Genomic DNA, 15,689 nt, shown 5'->3' on the forward strand with positions numbered 1-15,689 from the left:
ACTTTTTGGAGTTTGCACCGAATATCCCCCTTGGACTGTCCCAAAAATAGATTAATTAGTTGTTGTATCCCTCTCAGGTTTCCTGCAGTCAGGATGACCCTCCCCGAGAGTTCTTTTTTCCCAGCCCGACAGTGGAAGAAAGAGTTGGAATTCTTCAGCTCTGGTTCACAAGGTTGTTTATTGTCTCTTATCTAAACCATTCTTTTTCAGACCTGCAGAGGTCTGATCTGCAGATCTGTCATGGGCACGCTGCCTGCCCCTGGGCTGGTGTCTTCATTTTATACTATGAAGTACATGTACTTCATTGATCATTATTTTCCAATACCAGTCACCTCTGTTAGACTGTCTACTTCTAGTCTAAACCAATCCAAATGTGCCACCATCACCAAGAAGATGGAAGCTAGGAAGAAGAAGGAAGAAAAATAGGACAACGCCCAAATCCCTCCATCTTGCCTCCTAGACCCCCTCTAGTAAAATCCCCCAAATTCCACGTTTCACCCTGGGATTAATTCATTATCACTCTATTTAAACTTCTGTGACTTGTGATTCTTCATACAAGGTTGGTAATTTGCTCTATGGGTTAAGATCAAAATCCCAAGTGTCTATGGCTTCCTGCCAGGACTCCCCAGCCCTCTGCCAGGGGCACGTGTCATCCAGGGCACCCAGAGGGGCGTCCTGGGTTCCAGCAAATCCCCACATCAGATGCAGGGTCCAGTGGTGTATAGCGTCGCATTGTGTTTCTCAGGTGGTCTAGGAACTCTCTGGGGGATTCTGAGGGTGCCTGTTTAATAGCATATAAAGCTGACCAATTTATAGTTTCAGGCGTTGCTCTTTCCACTCCCAATATAAGCCAATCCGGATAATTTTTTAGCCTCTGTCTTTGTACTGGTTGGTTCAGGTTCCAGCCTGGGTCCTGAAGTGGAAAATGTTCCTTTAGGTCCACTGGTTGTTGTCTAAAGTGGTCTGCTACCTGGTTCCCAGCTGTTTTTAAAACCATCTAGCTTTCTGTTTCAGTGAATGTGTCTAATAACAATTGAATAGCACCCCAGTCTGGATTGTGCTGCTTCGTAATGTATCCTAGATGTTTAGCAGTGTTTACTGGGTCATTTTGGTAATTTCCTGCAACCCTTTCCCATGCTTCCAAACCAAGGGTGGAGAAGGGCACCTTAACTAATACCTTTTCTCGGCCTGGTTTTACTGTCTCCAGAAAAGGGGCCTGCAGTATTTGTCCTCTGGTTCGGGATGCTATTGGGCTGCCTGGAGGGGTTGGAGCTGGTGTCTTCTCCAAAGGAGGAGGAGGAGGAGTAGGAGGAATAGTGGAAGCGGTCGACTAGGTGGTGTAGGTGGTGTAGATGGAGCCCCTCCCAAGTCTCTACCCCTTCCCCCCTGCCCTCCCAAGTGAGGGCTAAATAGGTCAGCTAGATCTTGTTCTTGTTCCTCTAGTGCTGTGCGATAAACTTAATCGGTCCTGGTGCATCTCTGTCTTATGCTACAGGTTGAGCAGCCCCATTTCAGTTCTCCCATTTTGCTTCTGTTTTCTCTTTCAAGAGCCAAAACGAGGGGGTCAGAGGGGGCTCTGATGGCACAGTCCCTTTGCTAATCAGGATTATTTTGGAGGGAGAAAAACATATCATAGTAAGAAACCTCCTTCCATTTCCTTCCCTCCATGGAAACAACATTAGCTGTAACAGGGTATTCTATTCCAATGTACCTGTAGGAGGCCACCTTGCCCCATCCTCCAGGTGATATCATGACCACCAATGGGAGCAATATATAATTAGGCTTTTTAAAATTTTGCCTGCCCCCTTTGCCTGTTATTTCTCTCCACTGTGCTAAGACACAACCTAATGGGTTGGCTTTATGTACTTCCTTACTCTGCCTTGTTGCCATGATGTCTTTTTAGAGCAAGCTTTAGCTTACTCAGTTCCGAATGTCCAGATGTCAGTCGCAAATCAAAACTCCTTTTTTCTGCTTCTTCAGAGTTATTTTTAAAAAGTAATAATTAATCAAATAATTAATGTACAAAAATATTAATAACCAATTTAACAATCAATAATACTTCAAATAACTAATTGTTATTAACATTAAAATACAAATTAATTTCATAATTAATATATAACACTCCACCATTAACTTTTACTTGTTTGTTGTTTGCTCAGTCCCACACAAAGTTACAAACTCCTAAGGGTACAATCCAAACCACTGGGGAGAATAGAAAAGGAAAAATTCCTTAATTCTTCCTTTTGATATGGCTGTGCCACTCCTTTATCCTTTCCCAATCCTCTTCAAAGATGTCTTCCCATGTCTCAGGGTCTAGGTGACTTTTTCCACAGATTAAATTCACTATTTCACACCTTGCATGTACATCTTGGTTATAGTATCTTGGCAGTTCAGGGGTACATGCATGGCATGCAGGTCTCTGTCCATATGAAACACAATACCACCTCCTCTGACACTTTCTGCACTGAAGGAGAAGCCAAGCTGTGTGCCAGTCTGGCTCCCAGTGAAAAGCTGTCAGTCTGCACACAAAACTGGGAATCACCCCTTCAAGCCCCCAGGTCAAGGCGTTTCTAAGCACTCTTTCAGCTGTGGGGTGTTCCCAGTCAAAGGCTCGATAGCAACGTGTTGAACTGCGGTATATCCCTCCCAAGAACACTCTGTCTCTCCCTCCATCCTCCCGTTCTATGACTCCCCAGCCCCTGACGGATGAAGAGACTGACTCGGTTCAAGCTGAAACCACCTGTGAAGAGCATGTCTCAGAGGCCGAGCTCTCCCAGCCCAGGCTTGAAGTTAGGCAGCAACCATGGGCAAATCACCTCTCGCTTGTGTTGTGAATAAATTGTTATCTATTTTTTTTCAGATTGCAGAGTTAAAACAAGTTGGACCAGTCGCTGTTAAGTTAGCTTCATTGTTAAGAGTTGTTCTTCAATTACCTGTTAATGGTTAGCGTTTAACCCTTGTCCCCCTGAGGCTTGCCAGGGAGGGATGCCGGGACCCTGCAAGTACCAGGAGAATGGGAGTGGCATCAGAGCGATTATGCAGATGACAAATGCATTGCACCAAATTTTGCAGTGTTCCAGGGAAACCCCTAAAAACAACGAGCCAACATAGAACTATGGGTACGTAGGTGATGTCTAAGGATGGGAGCATAGTCCAATGCCTGCTTGGATCCTTTTTGCTTCTCACCCTCACCTGAAAGAATCTTGACTAGAGAGAGGAACCAAGGTGATGGACCAAAAAGGTGGAATCTCCTAATCTCTCAAGAGGATGGAATCCCCAGCTCTGCCTGCAGACCAGCGGACAAAGCTGCATCACCCTCCTCCTCTGTGCCACTCCTGGGAGCAGCAGCGGCGTGGGCACAACCCATCGATTGCTCTCCACCTGAGCTGATCCTTTTAAATAAAGGCATTAAAGAGGAGAAAGATCTCCTGCCCATTTATTTCAGCTTGTACCAAAAAAAAAAAAAAAGAAAAAAGCAGCAGCAAACCCCTTAATTCAAAGGCTCTCCTAGTAACAGCTGTCAAGACTGAAGGGCAGTGTTATCACACAGCAAACACTTAACTCTTAGTCCAGGCGGGCTTGCTGGCTGCCTGCAGGTGGTTCCTGCCCCTTACCAACCAGCGGCGCTTGCTTGCAAATGCTGACTTGTACCGTGCTCCTGCTAGCTGTGCTATCAGCTAGCGGTGTTCAAAGCAACCCTACAAACCGCGGCTTATGCCCCGAGTGCCTGCCAGCCATGCTGTCGGCCCGCTGCGCCGAGAGCAATTTGGCAAGCCCCAGCTCATGGCCCTGCACCGCGCTGGCCCCGCTCGTTGGAGCCGCCCTGCACCACGCATGTGCTGCAGGCCAGGGGCTGCCTGCGCTGGGCATGCGCTGCTTGCTCTCCCAGGTGCTGCCGGCTGGCCGCTGCTGCCCCGGCTTTGCGCCACCTCTGCCCGCCGCGCCGACCTGCGCCACGCTCATGGCGACCCGGCACCCTTGAAATGTTCTTTGAAAAACCACAGTTACCAGAGAAACTAAACCAAGACCTCACTCCCCGCAGCGTGTTTCACCGTTCACTCACACCCACACACACACACAAGCACACACGTCCGGACGTGATAACCATACACAATCACAGTTCAAACCAACGCTCCGCCAGCTGCTCTGTCAGCTGGGGACCCCCCGCCACCAGCTTCTCCCCGGCAGACGATTGCTTGCAAACTGCTTGTGCAAAACTGCACACAAAGACGTCTCTTATGCGACTTATCAGTAGCCAACCCTATAAAAAGGAAAGGAATACATACCACTTCTGTCCACAGTCGCAATGCGCTGTGGTCTGCTCTCTGCAGTGTACAGCCGAGGCACCAAGTCTCTCCTGGGGAAGAGTCCCGTGGCACACCTGAGAGGATCTGTGCCCAGCCGGACCAGCAGGTGAGCAGAGTTAGTCCCATCTGGGTCGCCAAGTGAAGCGATATGCGGAATAAATGGACTCCACAACCTGATGTAGTTATGAAGTGGGTATGCGTGTCAGGGCCTGGCACAAGCGAGACGGCTCTCGTGAAAACTTGTGCCCCAAGCCCTGGTCTGAGCCACATCTTTGTTCACAAATATGTTCCATATACAAGACATTACATAATCTCTTCATGCATATTCAACCCCTGGCCCCGCCTGTCCTCCCCTCACATGGTGATGAGATCCACGCCCTTCTGGGCACGCGTTGTTTCCTGTGGTGGTCATACTGGGGTCTTTGGTGGACTCTGAGGCTGAAGGCTGTGGTCTTCCTCACGACTGAACTTTTGAACTTTTCTCATTTCTGCGTGCACTGTGGTCCCCTGGTGCTTATCTGAGTACGTCTGTTGGTTTTGATCAGCTTGGAGACAGAGGAGCTCCTTTGTGTAGGCTTCTTGCATTCCCTGGTCTTCTCCTGGTGTTATGAGTAAAACATTCATCTGTAGCTATGATATTTTATTAAAAACCTGTTCCTGGGATTTTTCCCCTCCTGAGGAGCTGAGGGCCTCAGGAAAGAAATGTAAACAATAACTATCTGCTGCTGTGGAATGCAACAGGTGCATCTTCCATTGGTCCATGTGGATTGTTTTCACTTGATGACCAATCACAGCCACCTGTGTTGAGCCTGTGAGCAGTCACAAGATTTTTGTTATGCATTCTATTCTATTCTTCTTCTTTGTAGCCTTCTGGTCATTTTTTCCTCTCTGTTCTTTTAGTATAGTTTGAATGTAGTATTTTAATAGAATATATAATAAATCAGCCTTCTGAAATGGAGTCAAGCCTCGTGTCTCCACACTTGGTGTGTTCACCCCCACAAATTATCCAATTTTTTTAAGGCTGCAAAGTTAAACAGGTTGGGCCAGTTGTTGAGAGTTGAAGTGTTGACTGTTGTTGATAGCTTCATGTTGCAATCACCTCTTGTTAATAGTTTTTCTTCAATTACCTGTTAATGGTTAGAAATCAAGCGCAATTGTCCCCCTGCTGCTTCCCAGGAGCCTGCAGGTAGCAGGGGGAGGTGACATCAGAGCTAGTATGCAGATGAGAATACATTTCACCAAATTTTGCAATTTTCCAGGAAAAAAAAACCTAAAATCAAGAAGCCAACATGGAATTATGAAACCTAAGTAATGTCTAAAGGTGAGGAACTGAATCCGTAGTATCTGCTAAGATCCTTTTTACTCCTCACCCTAACCTGAAAAGATGGCAGCTAGAAAGAGGACCTGGAATGTTAGACCAAAAAAGCAGAATTCCCACTACTCCCTCGAGGACGGAAGCCCCAGCTCCGCCTGCATACCAGCGGACACAGCTGCATCATCCTCCTCCTTCGTGCCACTCCTGGGAGCAGCAGGGGTGTGGGCGACCTGTCATTTCTCCCCAGCCTGAGCTGAATTTTTTAAATAAAGGCATTAAAAAGGAGAAAGATCTCCTGCCCAATTTATTATGCTGGTGTTGTCCTTCATAGCAAGAAGCTTCAGAAATTTGCATTTTCCTATGCCCTTTGTACCTTGGCAGAGGTTTCTTAAGTAAAAGGTTAAAATTCAACACATAATTCTACAATTTAAAATTTAAATGCTTAGTCCATATATTGCTAACTTAATTGAACCCCCCAAAACCTCCATTTCAACAGCAGCCCCTGCCTGGCTTCTGCCTGCCCACACCGTGGGCATCCACGGCTCCTCCTGGGCATGGAGCTCAGTCAGTGCTGGTGCTGGGTGGGCTTTGCTGCTGCTGCCACCTGGACACTGGGGTGACCACTTGTCCTAGGTTGCAGTGTAAAGATGTATTCTAATCCCATCCTCAAGAGCTGCTGAAACCAGCAGGGGCATTGTTTCTTCCTTATCTCCTGTTAATGGGCCCATCAATGTCTTGCCACATGAGTCAGAGATAACTCCCTCCCAGAGCAATTTCTGTTTAATGGCTAATCAAGGACCCACAGCATGAGGCAGAATGATATCAGCCCACTGTGAGATGCTCTGCCCATGGGGGAGGAGCTAAGCATCCCCAGCTGGATATAATCTGGGTTTTGGGACACAACAAGTAGTCTTTCCACTGGATTCCCAGAGGAACCGCCGCCCTTACCCAATGCTTTTCCAGAGGATGAGAGCTACCAGATTGTTTCTACAGGATCACCACTTCCACAAGTCCATTTCATCTGGACTGCTTCCACCACCCTAACTAGCAGGGTGTCAGGCTGTATTCTGACCCTGTCAGTGGTTTTCCTTTTGTATTATTGCAAGTATTTTGGTTTTTTTTTTCTTTTTCCTAATAAATTGTATTTCTGACTTGGAGTCTCTCACTGGTTTTGATTTCAAACCACAACACGGATCCATCTCTTTATTTAAACAGAAGAATAGGCCATTGCCTACCCTGCAAGTGGGGGGGGGGGGGGGGAGGGTGGGGTGGGGTGTCACCTTCAGTGTTTCTTAGAGGGCAAGGCCAGAGGGCTCAGGGGCAGAGGAAGGGATGTGTTGGTCTCAGGAAGGGCTGGAAGGTGCTGGGCTGGTCCTGGTGTCTCTGGAGGAACTCGGGTTGGCTGGGATGGGACAGATGGAGAGAAAAAAAGGCATGAAGGCAGCTTGGGGAGGCCCATGGGGAGAGCAGATGGCAGTGGGATCTATGGGGCAATAAGAGGCTTCCTCGTAGACGGTTGTTCTGGGGTCCTCTTCACAGAACACTTGAGAGGGCTGTCCAGGCCGTTCCTGCTGCTGGAGGAGCTGCTCACGCTGTCTGGGTGTGAGGTGCAGCCACCATCTTCCAACTGCTGTCCAGAGGTGCTCCTGTGCAGAGAGGAGGTGGCTGAGGCCCCAGCTGCCAGTGGCACACAGGGACCCTCCTGCACAGCAGGGCCCAGAGCTGGCAAGGCTCCCCAGCACGGCTGGAGCTGCTGGCACAGCTGGGCCCAGCTGGACAGCTGCCCCTCAAGGCCCCGGCCAGCAGGGCACGGCTCTGGGCAGGGTCCCTGGCCAGGAGCGGGCCCCAGAGCGCCTCTGCCTTTCAAGAGCAATCTCGGCCCTGCTCTTTCTCCTCCCCACCTCCCTCTGCCTCTGCCCTGTGCCCCTGGGGCTGCTCTTGGCCAGGCAGCCTCAGTGGGAGCCAGCACTGGCTGCAGCCCCAGCGGGGCCCCCAGGACAAGGCCCAGCAATTGAGAGGCCAATGGAAGCACTGGGCAGCAGCAGAACCCTCAGCAGAGTTATTTGGACAATCATGGACTGGCCACAACTCCACTGCAGCCTCAATGGGAATGTTCCCTGTCCACGTTAGACTTTCAAAAGAAGCTGTTTGAGGGGGAGAGCACAAAACACTCACTGTTTTCTGTTCCAGGAATACCAGATTCCAATGCAGCACATCATGAAGACAAACTCCAAATAAAGCATGCCTCCCAGTAACCCTAGCCAGCAGCCGGTTCCCTGACAGAAACCCCTTCCGAGGCCATCCTGGGCATTAGGAACAGGTCTTGTGGTGCTGCCTGCATCTGTGGGAGCGATGGGGAGCGTGAGCCCGTGCTGTGCTGCACTGCTGAGCTGGCAGCATGGTGGATACGGGCAGGACGTTCTCTGTTTCCCCCAGAGCTGGGGCCTGCAGGCACCTTGCCGGCCCTGGCACAGGCTGTGCCAGCCAACAAAGCCCAGCAGGCCGGGAGGAGAGCCCGGGGGCAGCGCAGCTGCTTGGGCAGTGGCTGCTGCCAGGGACACGGGCCAAAGCCATCCCTGAGCAGCCACTGCCAGCCCTGGCACTCCCTGCCCCGTGACAGCTCCCCCAGCCCCAGGGGACAGGCTCAGGCCCTGTCAGGACCCAGCGCAGCCCCTGCTCACTCGGGAGCCAGGGCTGGCTCTGGCCCTGGGCTGGCGGCAGGGCTCCCGCTCGGGGCTGCTCCTGTGCCTTGGGCCTCTGGGCACTCAGGGCCAGCTCCGCAGCAGCTGCAGCGCCAGGGACGTTGCTGCACCAGTCCCGTTTCCCCGGGGCTCTGAACCAGCTCCAGAGGCCTGGAAGCCGAGGTGCCTCCAGCTTTGGTTGCTGCTGGACTGGGCAAGGGCAGGCCCTGGGGGAAGAGCTGCTGCCACACAGCCCCGGCCAGGGCTGAGCCCGGCACAGCAATTACCTGCTGTGCCTGTGCCTGTGTCTGTCATTGCCTTCTTTCCTGCAGCTAGGGCTGCCAATGAGCCACTGCTTCTCCCTGGCTGTTCCTCCTTCTGCACAGCCTTTTGGTCCATCACTTGAAAAAGGAAAAAAGGGACAACTGGATCAAATGGAAACATTCCCCATTGGGGAGGTGGCATCTTCATGAGGCAATGCTTGTCAAAGTGACAGGTAAAAGCTCAGGTAATTGGGGTTGGGCCAGTGCACTCCCTTGTGCAAAGAGCTGCACCTCCTGATCTTCTCAGAGACTGGGAAATGGCAGGGGATCTCAGGCCCACAGTACAGTTGGGGCACCCTATCAGCTAATGCCAAATTCCATCCTGCAGAGGCTGGGGAGGTATTGCAGCGAGGCCAGGCTGGGAAACAGCCCTGCAGGGTGTGAAAGCAGCAGCAGGGCAGCGAGGCTGCCACGGATCCCTTACTGCTGTGCCAGGCACGGCGTGTCCAGATGTGCAGCCAAAGACCCCGGCTGCTGAGTCCCAGGGGAAGCATGAGGGAAATGCACCCACCTTGTCCTCCGGGTGCTTCCTTCTGTGTTTGTCTCAGGAATTCACCTGAGTCATGAGACATTTTAGCTGCAGTATCTTGGGTCTTCCCTTTTGGAGGACCTTAAGAGAAAGTAGTTCCATTTCCCAGGAATGGATCCCACAAAAGCAGGGCTCCGCCTGTGGGGTCAGCAGGGTCACACTACTCACGCCTGCCATGGGAGCTGGGTTGGGGCCAAGCACCCAGCCCTGGAGCTGGAGAAGTCCTCCCTGCAGATACACCTGTAACTCAACAGCCACAGAAGCTTCTGCCATCTCTGCTGATCTGCACGGGCACCACTGAGCCGCAGGAGTGGTGAGGGGATCGTGCAGGGTGTGGGCACACACGTGCATGGTTCTGTGCTGGCACCTGCAGCGTGGCCTCCCTGGCCCAGCTTTGGGCTCTGAGCTGGCAGCTCTCCTAGGGAAAAGGCCTTGACCTACCCTCAGCATCTCCCAGAGCCTCAGTCCTGGATGTGGGGCCTTCACCAGCAGGTTCAGCTGCAAAGAAAGGCAGGACAGAAGAGCTCCTGTGGCACTGCAGGAGATCCTCAGGCTGCCCACAAGGCTCAGCCCCGGGGCACAGCCCCGGGCCTGGCCCCTTCCCTCTCTGCACTTCTCTGTGACTGCACAGAGCACACAGAAAGACACACTGGCATTGCACACGGGAGGAAGACTGAAAGCTAAATGCTCCTTCCTCCCACTGACAGTGATCCTGTGGGATCCCTCAAGGCTCCAGAAGGGAGCAGGGCAAGATTCTCAGAAAACTTCAGCCCTTACATAATATTAAGGGAAATGGCTTATGAGTGAGATCTTGTCACATTGACACTGATTATTCTGTCAAGAAAGGCACACGGAGGAATAGCCTCCAGCATCATCCAGGAATTTCAAGCCATTTTCCAGCAGGGCTTCCAAAAAATCCAAGTCATGATTCCAGTCTAGAAGGGAGCGGAGACCAGAACGATATCAGTGGCATTCTGGGATCCCCTTCTGCCACAGGGAACTGGGCACTGCAGGGCGGTTGGGTAAGGCTGTGGGAGCCAGATGTGAATAGACATGACCAAAAGTGCACAGGGGCCTGGGGAGCTCTGGGCTGGCTCCTGATCACTCTCCACACTCTTTCCCTACCTCAGCAACATCCCTGGGAGGGGTGGCTTGAGCAGTGCAGGGCCCTGGGGCTCTCTCCCTCACACAGAGAGGAAATCCTCCCTAAAGCCCTGGGGCAAACTGCAGCAGGCAGTGCCACAGCTATCCCTCCCTCCCTCCCTCCCTCCCTCCCTCCCTCCCTCCCTCCCTCCCTCCCTCCCTCCCTCCCTCCCTCCCTCCCTCCCTCCCTCCCTCCCTCCCTCCCTCCCTCCCTCCCTCCCTCCCTCCCTCCCTCCCTCCCTCCGTCCTGCCCTCCTTCTGCTGGGACAGCTCCCCCAGATCCCAAGGGCAAACAGCCAGGCCCTCTCAGGCCACACTGGAGCCTTGCTCTCCCCCTCTGTCCTTTCCCCACCATGGGCACCCCGTGCAGTCACTGCCAGGTTTCAGGACATGTCTCCCATGGAGGGACCCCAGCAGGACTGCTCAGTACCCGAGTGCCCTGAGCCTGCTCAGGATAATTCCCCTGGGCTGTGCCGCTCTAGTCCAGGCTGTGCCTGCACTGCCAAGCAGCAGAGAGGACAGCTCAATCCTCAGCAGGGCTCAGGCCCAGAGGCACAGCAATTACCTCCCGTGCCTGTGCCTGGCATTGCCTCCCTTCCTGGAGCAGAGGCTGGCATGGAACCACTGCTTCCTCTTGCAAATGCTTCCTTCTGCACAGGCTCTCCTTTTATTTCTGGAGAATGGAAAAGAGACATTTGGATCAGATGGAAACATTCCTGACTGGCAATGGGGAAGGTGACAACTTCAGGAAGCATCCCTTGTGAAATAAATGGATAAGGAACTGAAAACACCCAGGATTTTGGGACAACCCAAGGCTGGTTCCTTCCCCAAACAGCTCCAACATCTGATCTGCCTGGACAGAAGGAATTTGGAGGGGATCTGAGGGTGGGCATGGCCTGTGGTGCAATTGGGGCTGCCTGTCAGCTGATGCCAAATGCCTTCCTGCAGAGGCTGGGCAGAAGCTGCAGCCAGGCCAGGCTGGGAAACAGCCCTGCAGGGCGTGAAAGCAGCAGCGGGGCAGCGAGGCTGCCATGGATCCCTTCCTGCTGTGCCGGGCACGGCGTGTCCAGATGTGCAGCCAAAGCCCCCGGCTGCTGAGTCCCAGGGACAGCATGAGGGAAATGCACCCACCTTGTCTTCTCTGCAGACATTCCTTCAGCATTTGCCACATGATTTCTAATGGGTCCTGGAATTTCTTTTCTGCCATGTCTTTGGTCTCTCCTGTTGTAGGACCTTAAGAGAAAGTAGTTCCATTTCTCAGGAATGGATTCCACAAAAGCAGGGCTCAGCCTGTGGGGTCAGCAGGGACACACTACTCACCCCTGCCATGGGAGCTGGGCTTTTCTGTATCATCCAAGGTAGGAGTTGGTGAAGTCGTCCCTGCAGACACGCCTGGAACACAACAGCCACAGAAGCTTCTGTCACCTGGTTCTTGCCAGACAGTCAAACATTATGCCTTGGTGGGACAGTGAGAACATACCTGCAGAATGCCCAGAGGGCTTCACAACTTCAGAGCGCCAGGCTAATGCAGAATCCTTCCCAGCCTCCCAGTCTGGAAGCAAACCAAGATGAGAACTGTTTCCATTGTGTGCCAGGGCTGGCTCTGGCCCTGGGCTGGCGGCAGGGCTCCCGCTCGGGGCTGCTCCTGTGCCTTGGGCCTCTGGGCACTCAGGGCCAGCTCCGCAGCAGCTGCAGCGCCAGGGACGTTGCTGCACCAGTCCCGTTTCCCCGGGGCTCTGAACCAGCTCCAGAGGCCTGGAAGCCGAGGCACCTCCAGCTTTGGCTGCTGCCGGGCCGGGCAAGGGCAGGCCCTGGGGGAAGAGCTGATGCCACACAGCCCCGGCCAGGGCTGAGCCCGGCACAGCAATTACCTGCTGTGCCTGTGCCCGTGTCTGGCTTTGCCTTCCTTCCTGCAGCAGGGGCTGGCACCGAAGATGGAGTGCTTCCTTCAATAAATGCCACCTTCCACTGAAGCACTATGTCCATCTCTTGACAAAGGAAGGGAGACAGCTGCATCAGATGGGGCTCTTCCCTACTTGGGCGGTGGCATCAGAGGTAATATTTGTGAAATTTATGGAGTAGGAAAATGGCCAGGTTACGGTGGCATGATGGCAGCACTTCCACCTCCAAACAGACACCCTTTTCCTAATCTGCAGGGCTGGATATTGTGGGGGATCTCAGGATGTGTTAGAGTTTGGGCTGCCTGTCAGCTGATGCCAAAAAACTTCCTACAGAGGCTGGGCAGAAGCTGCTGCCAGGCCAGGCTGGGAAACATCCCTGCAGGGCATGAAAGCAGCAGCGGGGTAGCGAGGCTGCCATGGATCCCTTCCCACTGCGCCAGGCACGGTGTGTCCAGATGTGCAGCCAAAGCCCCCGGCTGCTGAGATCCAGGGAAAGCATGAGGTAAATGCACCCACCTTGTCTTGTCTGCAGGAGTTCCTTCAGCTCTTGCCTCCTCTGTTTAGATTGTTCCACGGATATCTTATCTGTTGTGTATAGGATCTTCCTTGTCGGAGAACCTTAGAGAAAAATATTTCCATTTCCCAGGAATGGATCCACAAAAGCAAGGCTCAGCCTGTGTGGTCAGCAGGGACACACTACTCACCCCTGTGATGGGAGCTGGGCTTGTGTACAGCATCCAAGGTAGGAGCTGGAGAAGTCCTCCCTGTAGACACATCTGTAACACAACAGCCACAGCAGCTTCTTTCACCTGGTTCCTGCCCGCTTGTCAGCAATTCTTGCTCAGTAGCACACTGAGAACATACCCGCAGGAGGCTCCAAGGGCATCAAAACTTTATTCATCCAAGCTGATGGAGAAGCCTTCCCAGCAACCTCATCTAGAATGGAGCACAGATGAGAACATTTAACAGAGTGTGCTGGGATCCACTTCTGCCACAGGGAACTGGGCACTGCAGGGCGGTTGGGTAAGGCCGTGGGAGCCAGATGTGAATGGACATGGCCAAAGGTGCAAAGGGGCCTGGGGAGCTCTGGGCTGGCTCCTGATTACCCTCCACACTCTTTCCCTGCCCTCAGCAACATCCCTGGGAGGGCTGGCTTGAGCAGTGCAGAGCCCCGAGGCTCTCTCCCTCACACACAGAAGAAATCCTCACAAAAGCCCTGGGGCAAACTGCAGCAGGCAGTGCCACAGCTATCCATCTCTCCCTCCCTTCCTTGTCCCCTCCTGCCCTCCTTCTGCTGGGACAGCTCCCCCAGATCCCAAGGGCAAACAGCCAGGCCCTCTCAGGCCACACTGGAGCCTTGCTCTTCCCCTCTGTCCTTTCCCCACCGTGGGCACCCCATGCAGTCACTGCCAGGTTTCAGGACATGTCTCCCATGGAGGGACCCCAGCAGGACTGCTCAGTACCCGAGTGCCCTGAGCCTGCTCAGGATAATTCCCCTGGGCTGTGCCGCTCTAGTCCAGGCTGTGCCTGCACTGCCAAGCAGCAGAGAGGGCAGCTCAAGCCTCAGCAGGGCTCAGGCCCAGAGGCACAGCAATTACCTCCTGTGCCTGTACCTGGCACGGCCTTCCTTCCTGCAGCAGAGGATGGCACAGAACCACTGCTTCCTCCGGGAAATGCTTCATTCTGTACAGGCTTTCCTTTAATTTCTGGAGAATGGAAAAGATGCTGCTGGATCAGATGGAAACATTCCTTACTGGGAATGGGCCATGGATCCCTTCCCGCTGTGCCGGGAACCATGCGTCCAGATGTGCAGCCAAAGCCCCCGGCTGCTGAGTCCCAGGGGAAGCATGAGGCAAATGCACCCACCTTGTCTTGTCTGCAGGAGTTCCTTCAGCACTTGCCTCATCTGTTTGGATCGTTCCAGGGATATCTTGTCACTTGTGTCTTGCATCTTCCTGTTTGGAGGAACTTAGAGAAAAATAGTTCAATTTCCCAGGAATGGAACCCACAAAAGCAGGGCTCAACTTGTGGGGTCAGCAGGGACACAATACTCACCCCTGCCATGGGAGCTGGGCTTGTCAGCAATAACCACCAAAGGACGTATGAAAGTCCTCCCTGCAGACACACCTGTAACTCAACAGCCACAGAAGCTTCTGCCATCTCTGCTGATCTGCACGGGCACCACTGAGCCACAGGAGCGGTGAGGGGATCGTGCAGGGTGTGGGCACACACGTGCATGGTTCTGTGCTGGCACCTGCAGCGCTGCCTCCCTGGCCCAGCTTTGGGCTCTGAGCTGGCAGCTCTCGCAGGGGAAAGGCCTTGACCTACCCTCAGCATCTCCCAGAGCCTCAGTCCTGGATGTGGGGCCTTCACCAGCAGGTTCAGCTGCAAAGAAAAGCAGGACAGAAGAGCTCCTGTGGCACTGCAGGAGATCCTCAGGCTGCCCACAAGGCTCAGCCCCGGGGCACAGCCCTGGGCCCGGCCCCTTCCCTCTCTGCTCCTCTCTGTGACTGCACAGAGCACACGGAAGGACACACTGGCATTGCACACGGGAGGAAGACTGAAAGCTAAATGCTCCTTCCTCCCACTGACAGTGATCCCGTGGGATCCCTCAAGGCTCCAGAAGGGAGCAGGGCAAGGTTTCCAGATTCTTTCAACCTTAAGATTATATTAAGGGAACTGGTTTATAAGTGAGCTTTTGTTGAATTGATCCTGATTATTCACTCAGGAAAAGCAGAATGAAAACTTGCCTCCAGCATCCTCCAGGAACTTCAAACCATCATTCATCAGGACTTCCTGGAAACCCATGTCACTATTCCAGTCTAGAAGGGAGCAGAGATCAGAACCATTTCCATGGTGTGCTGGGATCCCCTTCTGCCACAGGGAACTGGGCACTGCAGGGGTGTTGGGTAAGGCTGTGGGAGCCAGATGCAAATGGACATAGCCAAAGCTACACAGGGGCCTGTGGAGCTCTGGACTGGCTCCTGGTCGCTCTCCAACCTCTTTGCAGGCCCTTTGCAGTATCTCTGGAGGGGTGGCTGGAGTAGCCCACGGCCCGTGGGGTCTCTCTCCCTCCCACAGAGGAAACCCTCCCTAAAGTCCTGGGCAAAAGCATCCCCAGCGCTTCCCAGGGAGCAGGGAGCGCTGTCCCGGGCAAGGGCAGCCAGGCTGCCGGCTCACCTGCTCGCCGCGCTTGCAGCGGAGCAGCCTGGGCAGCCCTGGCAGGCAGGGCCACGGCCAGGAGCAGCAGGAGTAGGAGGCGCAGATCAAGGGCCATGGTGCCTTGTCCTCCGCCAGTCCCGCAGCTCTTGCTGCCACCGCTGTCCCGACACCGCTGTCCCAATGTCAGCACCGCTGCTGCCACCGCCGCTGCTGCCGCAACAGTTGTGCTCAGGGACTGACTGCTGGTTCCTTGTGCTGCTGTGCAACCACGGGGCTCTGGCACCTCTGGCACCTCTGTGACATCAGGGCCTGCTGAGAGCTCAGCCTG

At 53.6% G+C, this 15,689-nt stretch overlaps 1 protein-coding gene and 1 long non-coding RNA gene across 3 annotated transcripts; both read right to left on the reverse strand.

Annotated features, from left to right (window-relative positions):
- Positions 1-6,975: 6,975 nt before the first annotated feature.
- LOC135309372 (uncharacterized) lies at positions 6,976-13,131 on the reverse strand. Of its 2 annotated transcripts, none has more exons than XM_064435521.1 (14): positions 13,064-13,131; positions 12,904-12,975; positions 12,716-12,817; positions 12,170-12,286; positions 11,779-11,850; positions 11,619-11,690; positions 11,430-11,531; positions 10,864-10,971; positions 9,597-9,653; positions 9,324-9,395; positions 9,138-9,224; positions 8,591-8,704; positions 7,798-7,963; positions 6,976-7,268 (listed from the first exon to the last, which is right to left on the reverse strand). In XM_064435521.1, the coding sequence occupies exons 1-14, from the start codon at positions 13,098-13,100 to the stop codon at positions 7,106-7,108; spliced, it is 1,341 nt and encodes a 446-aa protein (XP_064291591.1). In that variant the 5' UTR covers positions 13,101-13,131; the 3' UTR covers positions 6,976-7,105. The 2 variants fall into 2 exon arrangements, with proteins under 2 accessions (XP_064291591.1, XP_064291590.1); XM_064435520.1 differs by having other exon boundaries at positions 6,979-7,268; positions 9,138-9,236.
- A 939-nt stretch (positions 13,132-14,070) lies between these two features.
- Positions 14,071-15,438, reverse strand: LOC135309482 (uncharacterized). Its single transcript, XR_010369738.1, has 5 exons — positions 15,380-15,438; positions 14,950-15,021; positions 14,528-14,584; positions 14,255-14,326; positions 14,071-14,167 (listed from the first exon to the last, which is right to left on the reverse strand). It is a non-coding gene; the product is annotated as an uncharacterized LOC135309482 (long non-coding RNA).
- Between the last annotated feature and the right edge of the window lie 251 nt (positions 15,439-15,689).

This window comes from Passer domesticus, chromosome 10, assembly GCF_036417665.1.
Source record: "Passer domesticus isolate bPasDom1 chromosome 10, bPasDom1.hap1, whole genome shotgun sequence".
NCBI lineage: Eukaryota > Metazoa > Chordata > Aves > Passeriformes > Passeridae > Passer > Passer domesticus.

Bases quoted from the DNA above. Each gene is read 5' to 3' on its own strand.
- LOC135309372 (XM_064435520.1), bottom strand. From the start codon at position 13,100: ATGAATAAAGTTTTGATGCCCTTGGAGCCTCCTGCGG. The intron at 7,964-8,590 runs GTAATTGCTGTG...TCGCTCCCACAG, and splicing joins CACAGGCACAGGCACAGCAG to ATGCAGGCAGCACCACAAGA. The intron at 7,269-7,797 runs GTGAGTGTTTTG...CTCTCTGCACAG, and splicing joins TATTCCTGGAACAGAAAACA to GAGCACCTCTGGACAGCAGT.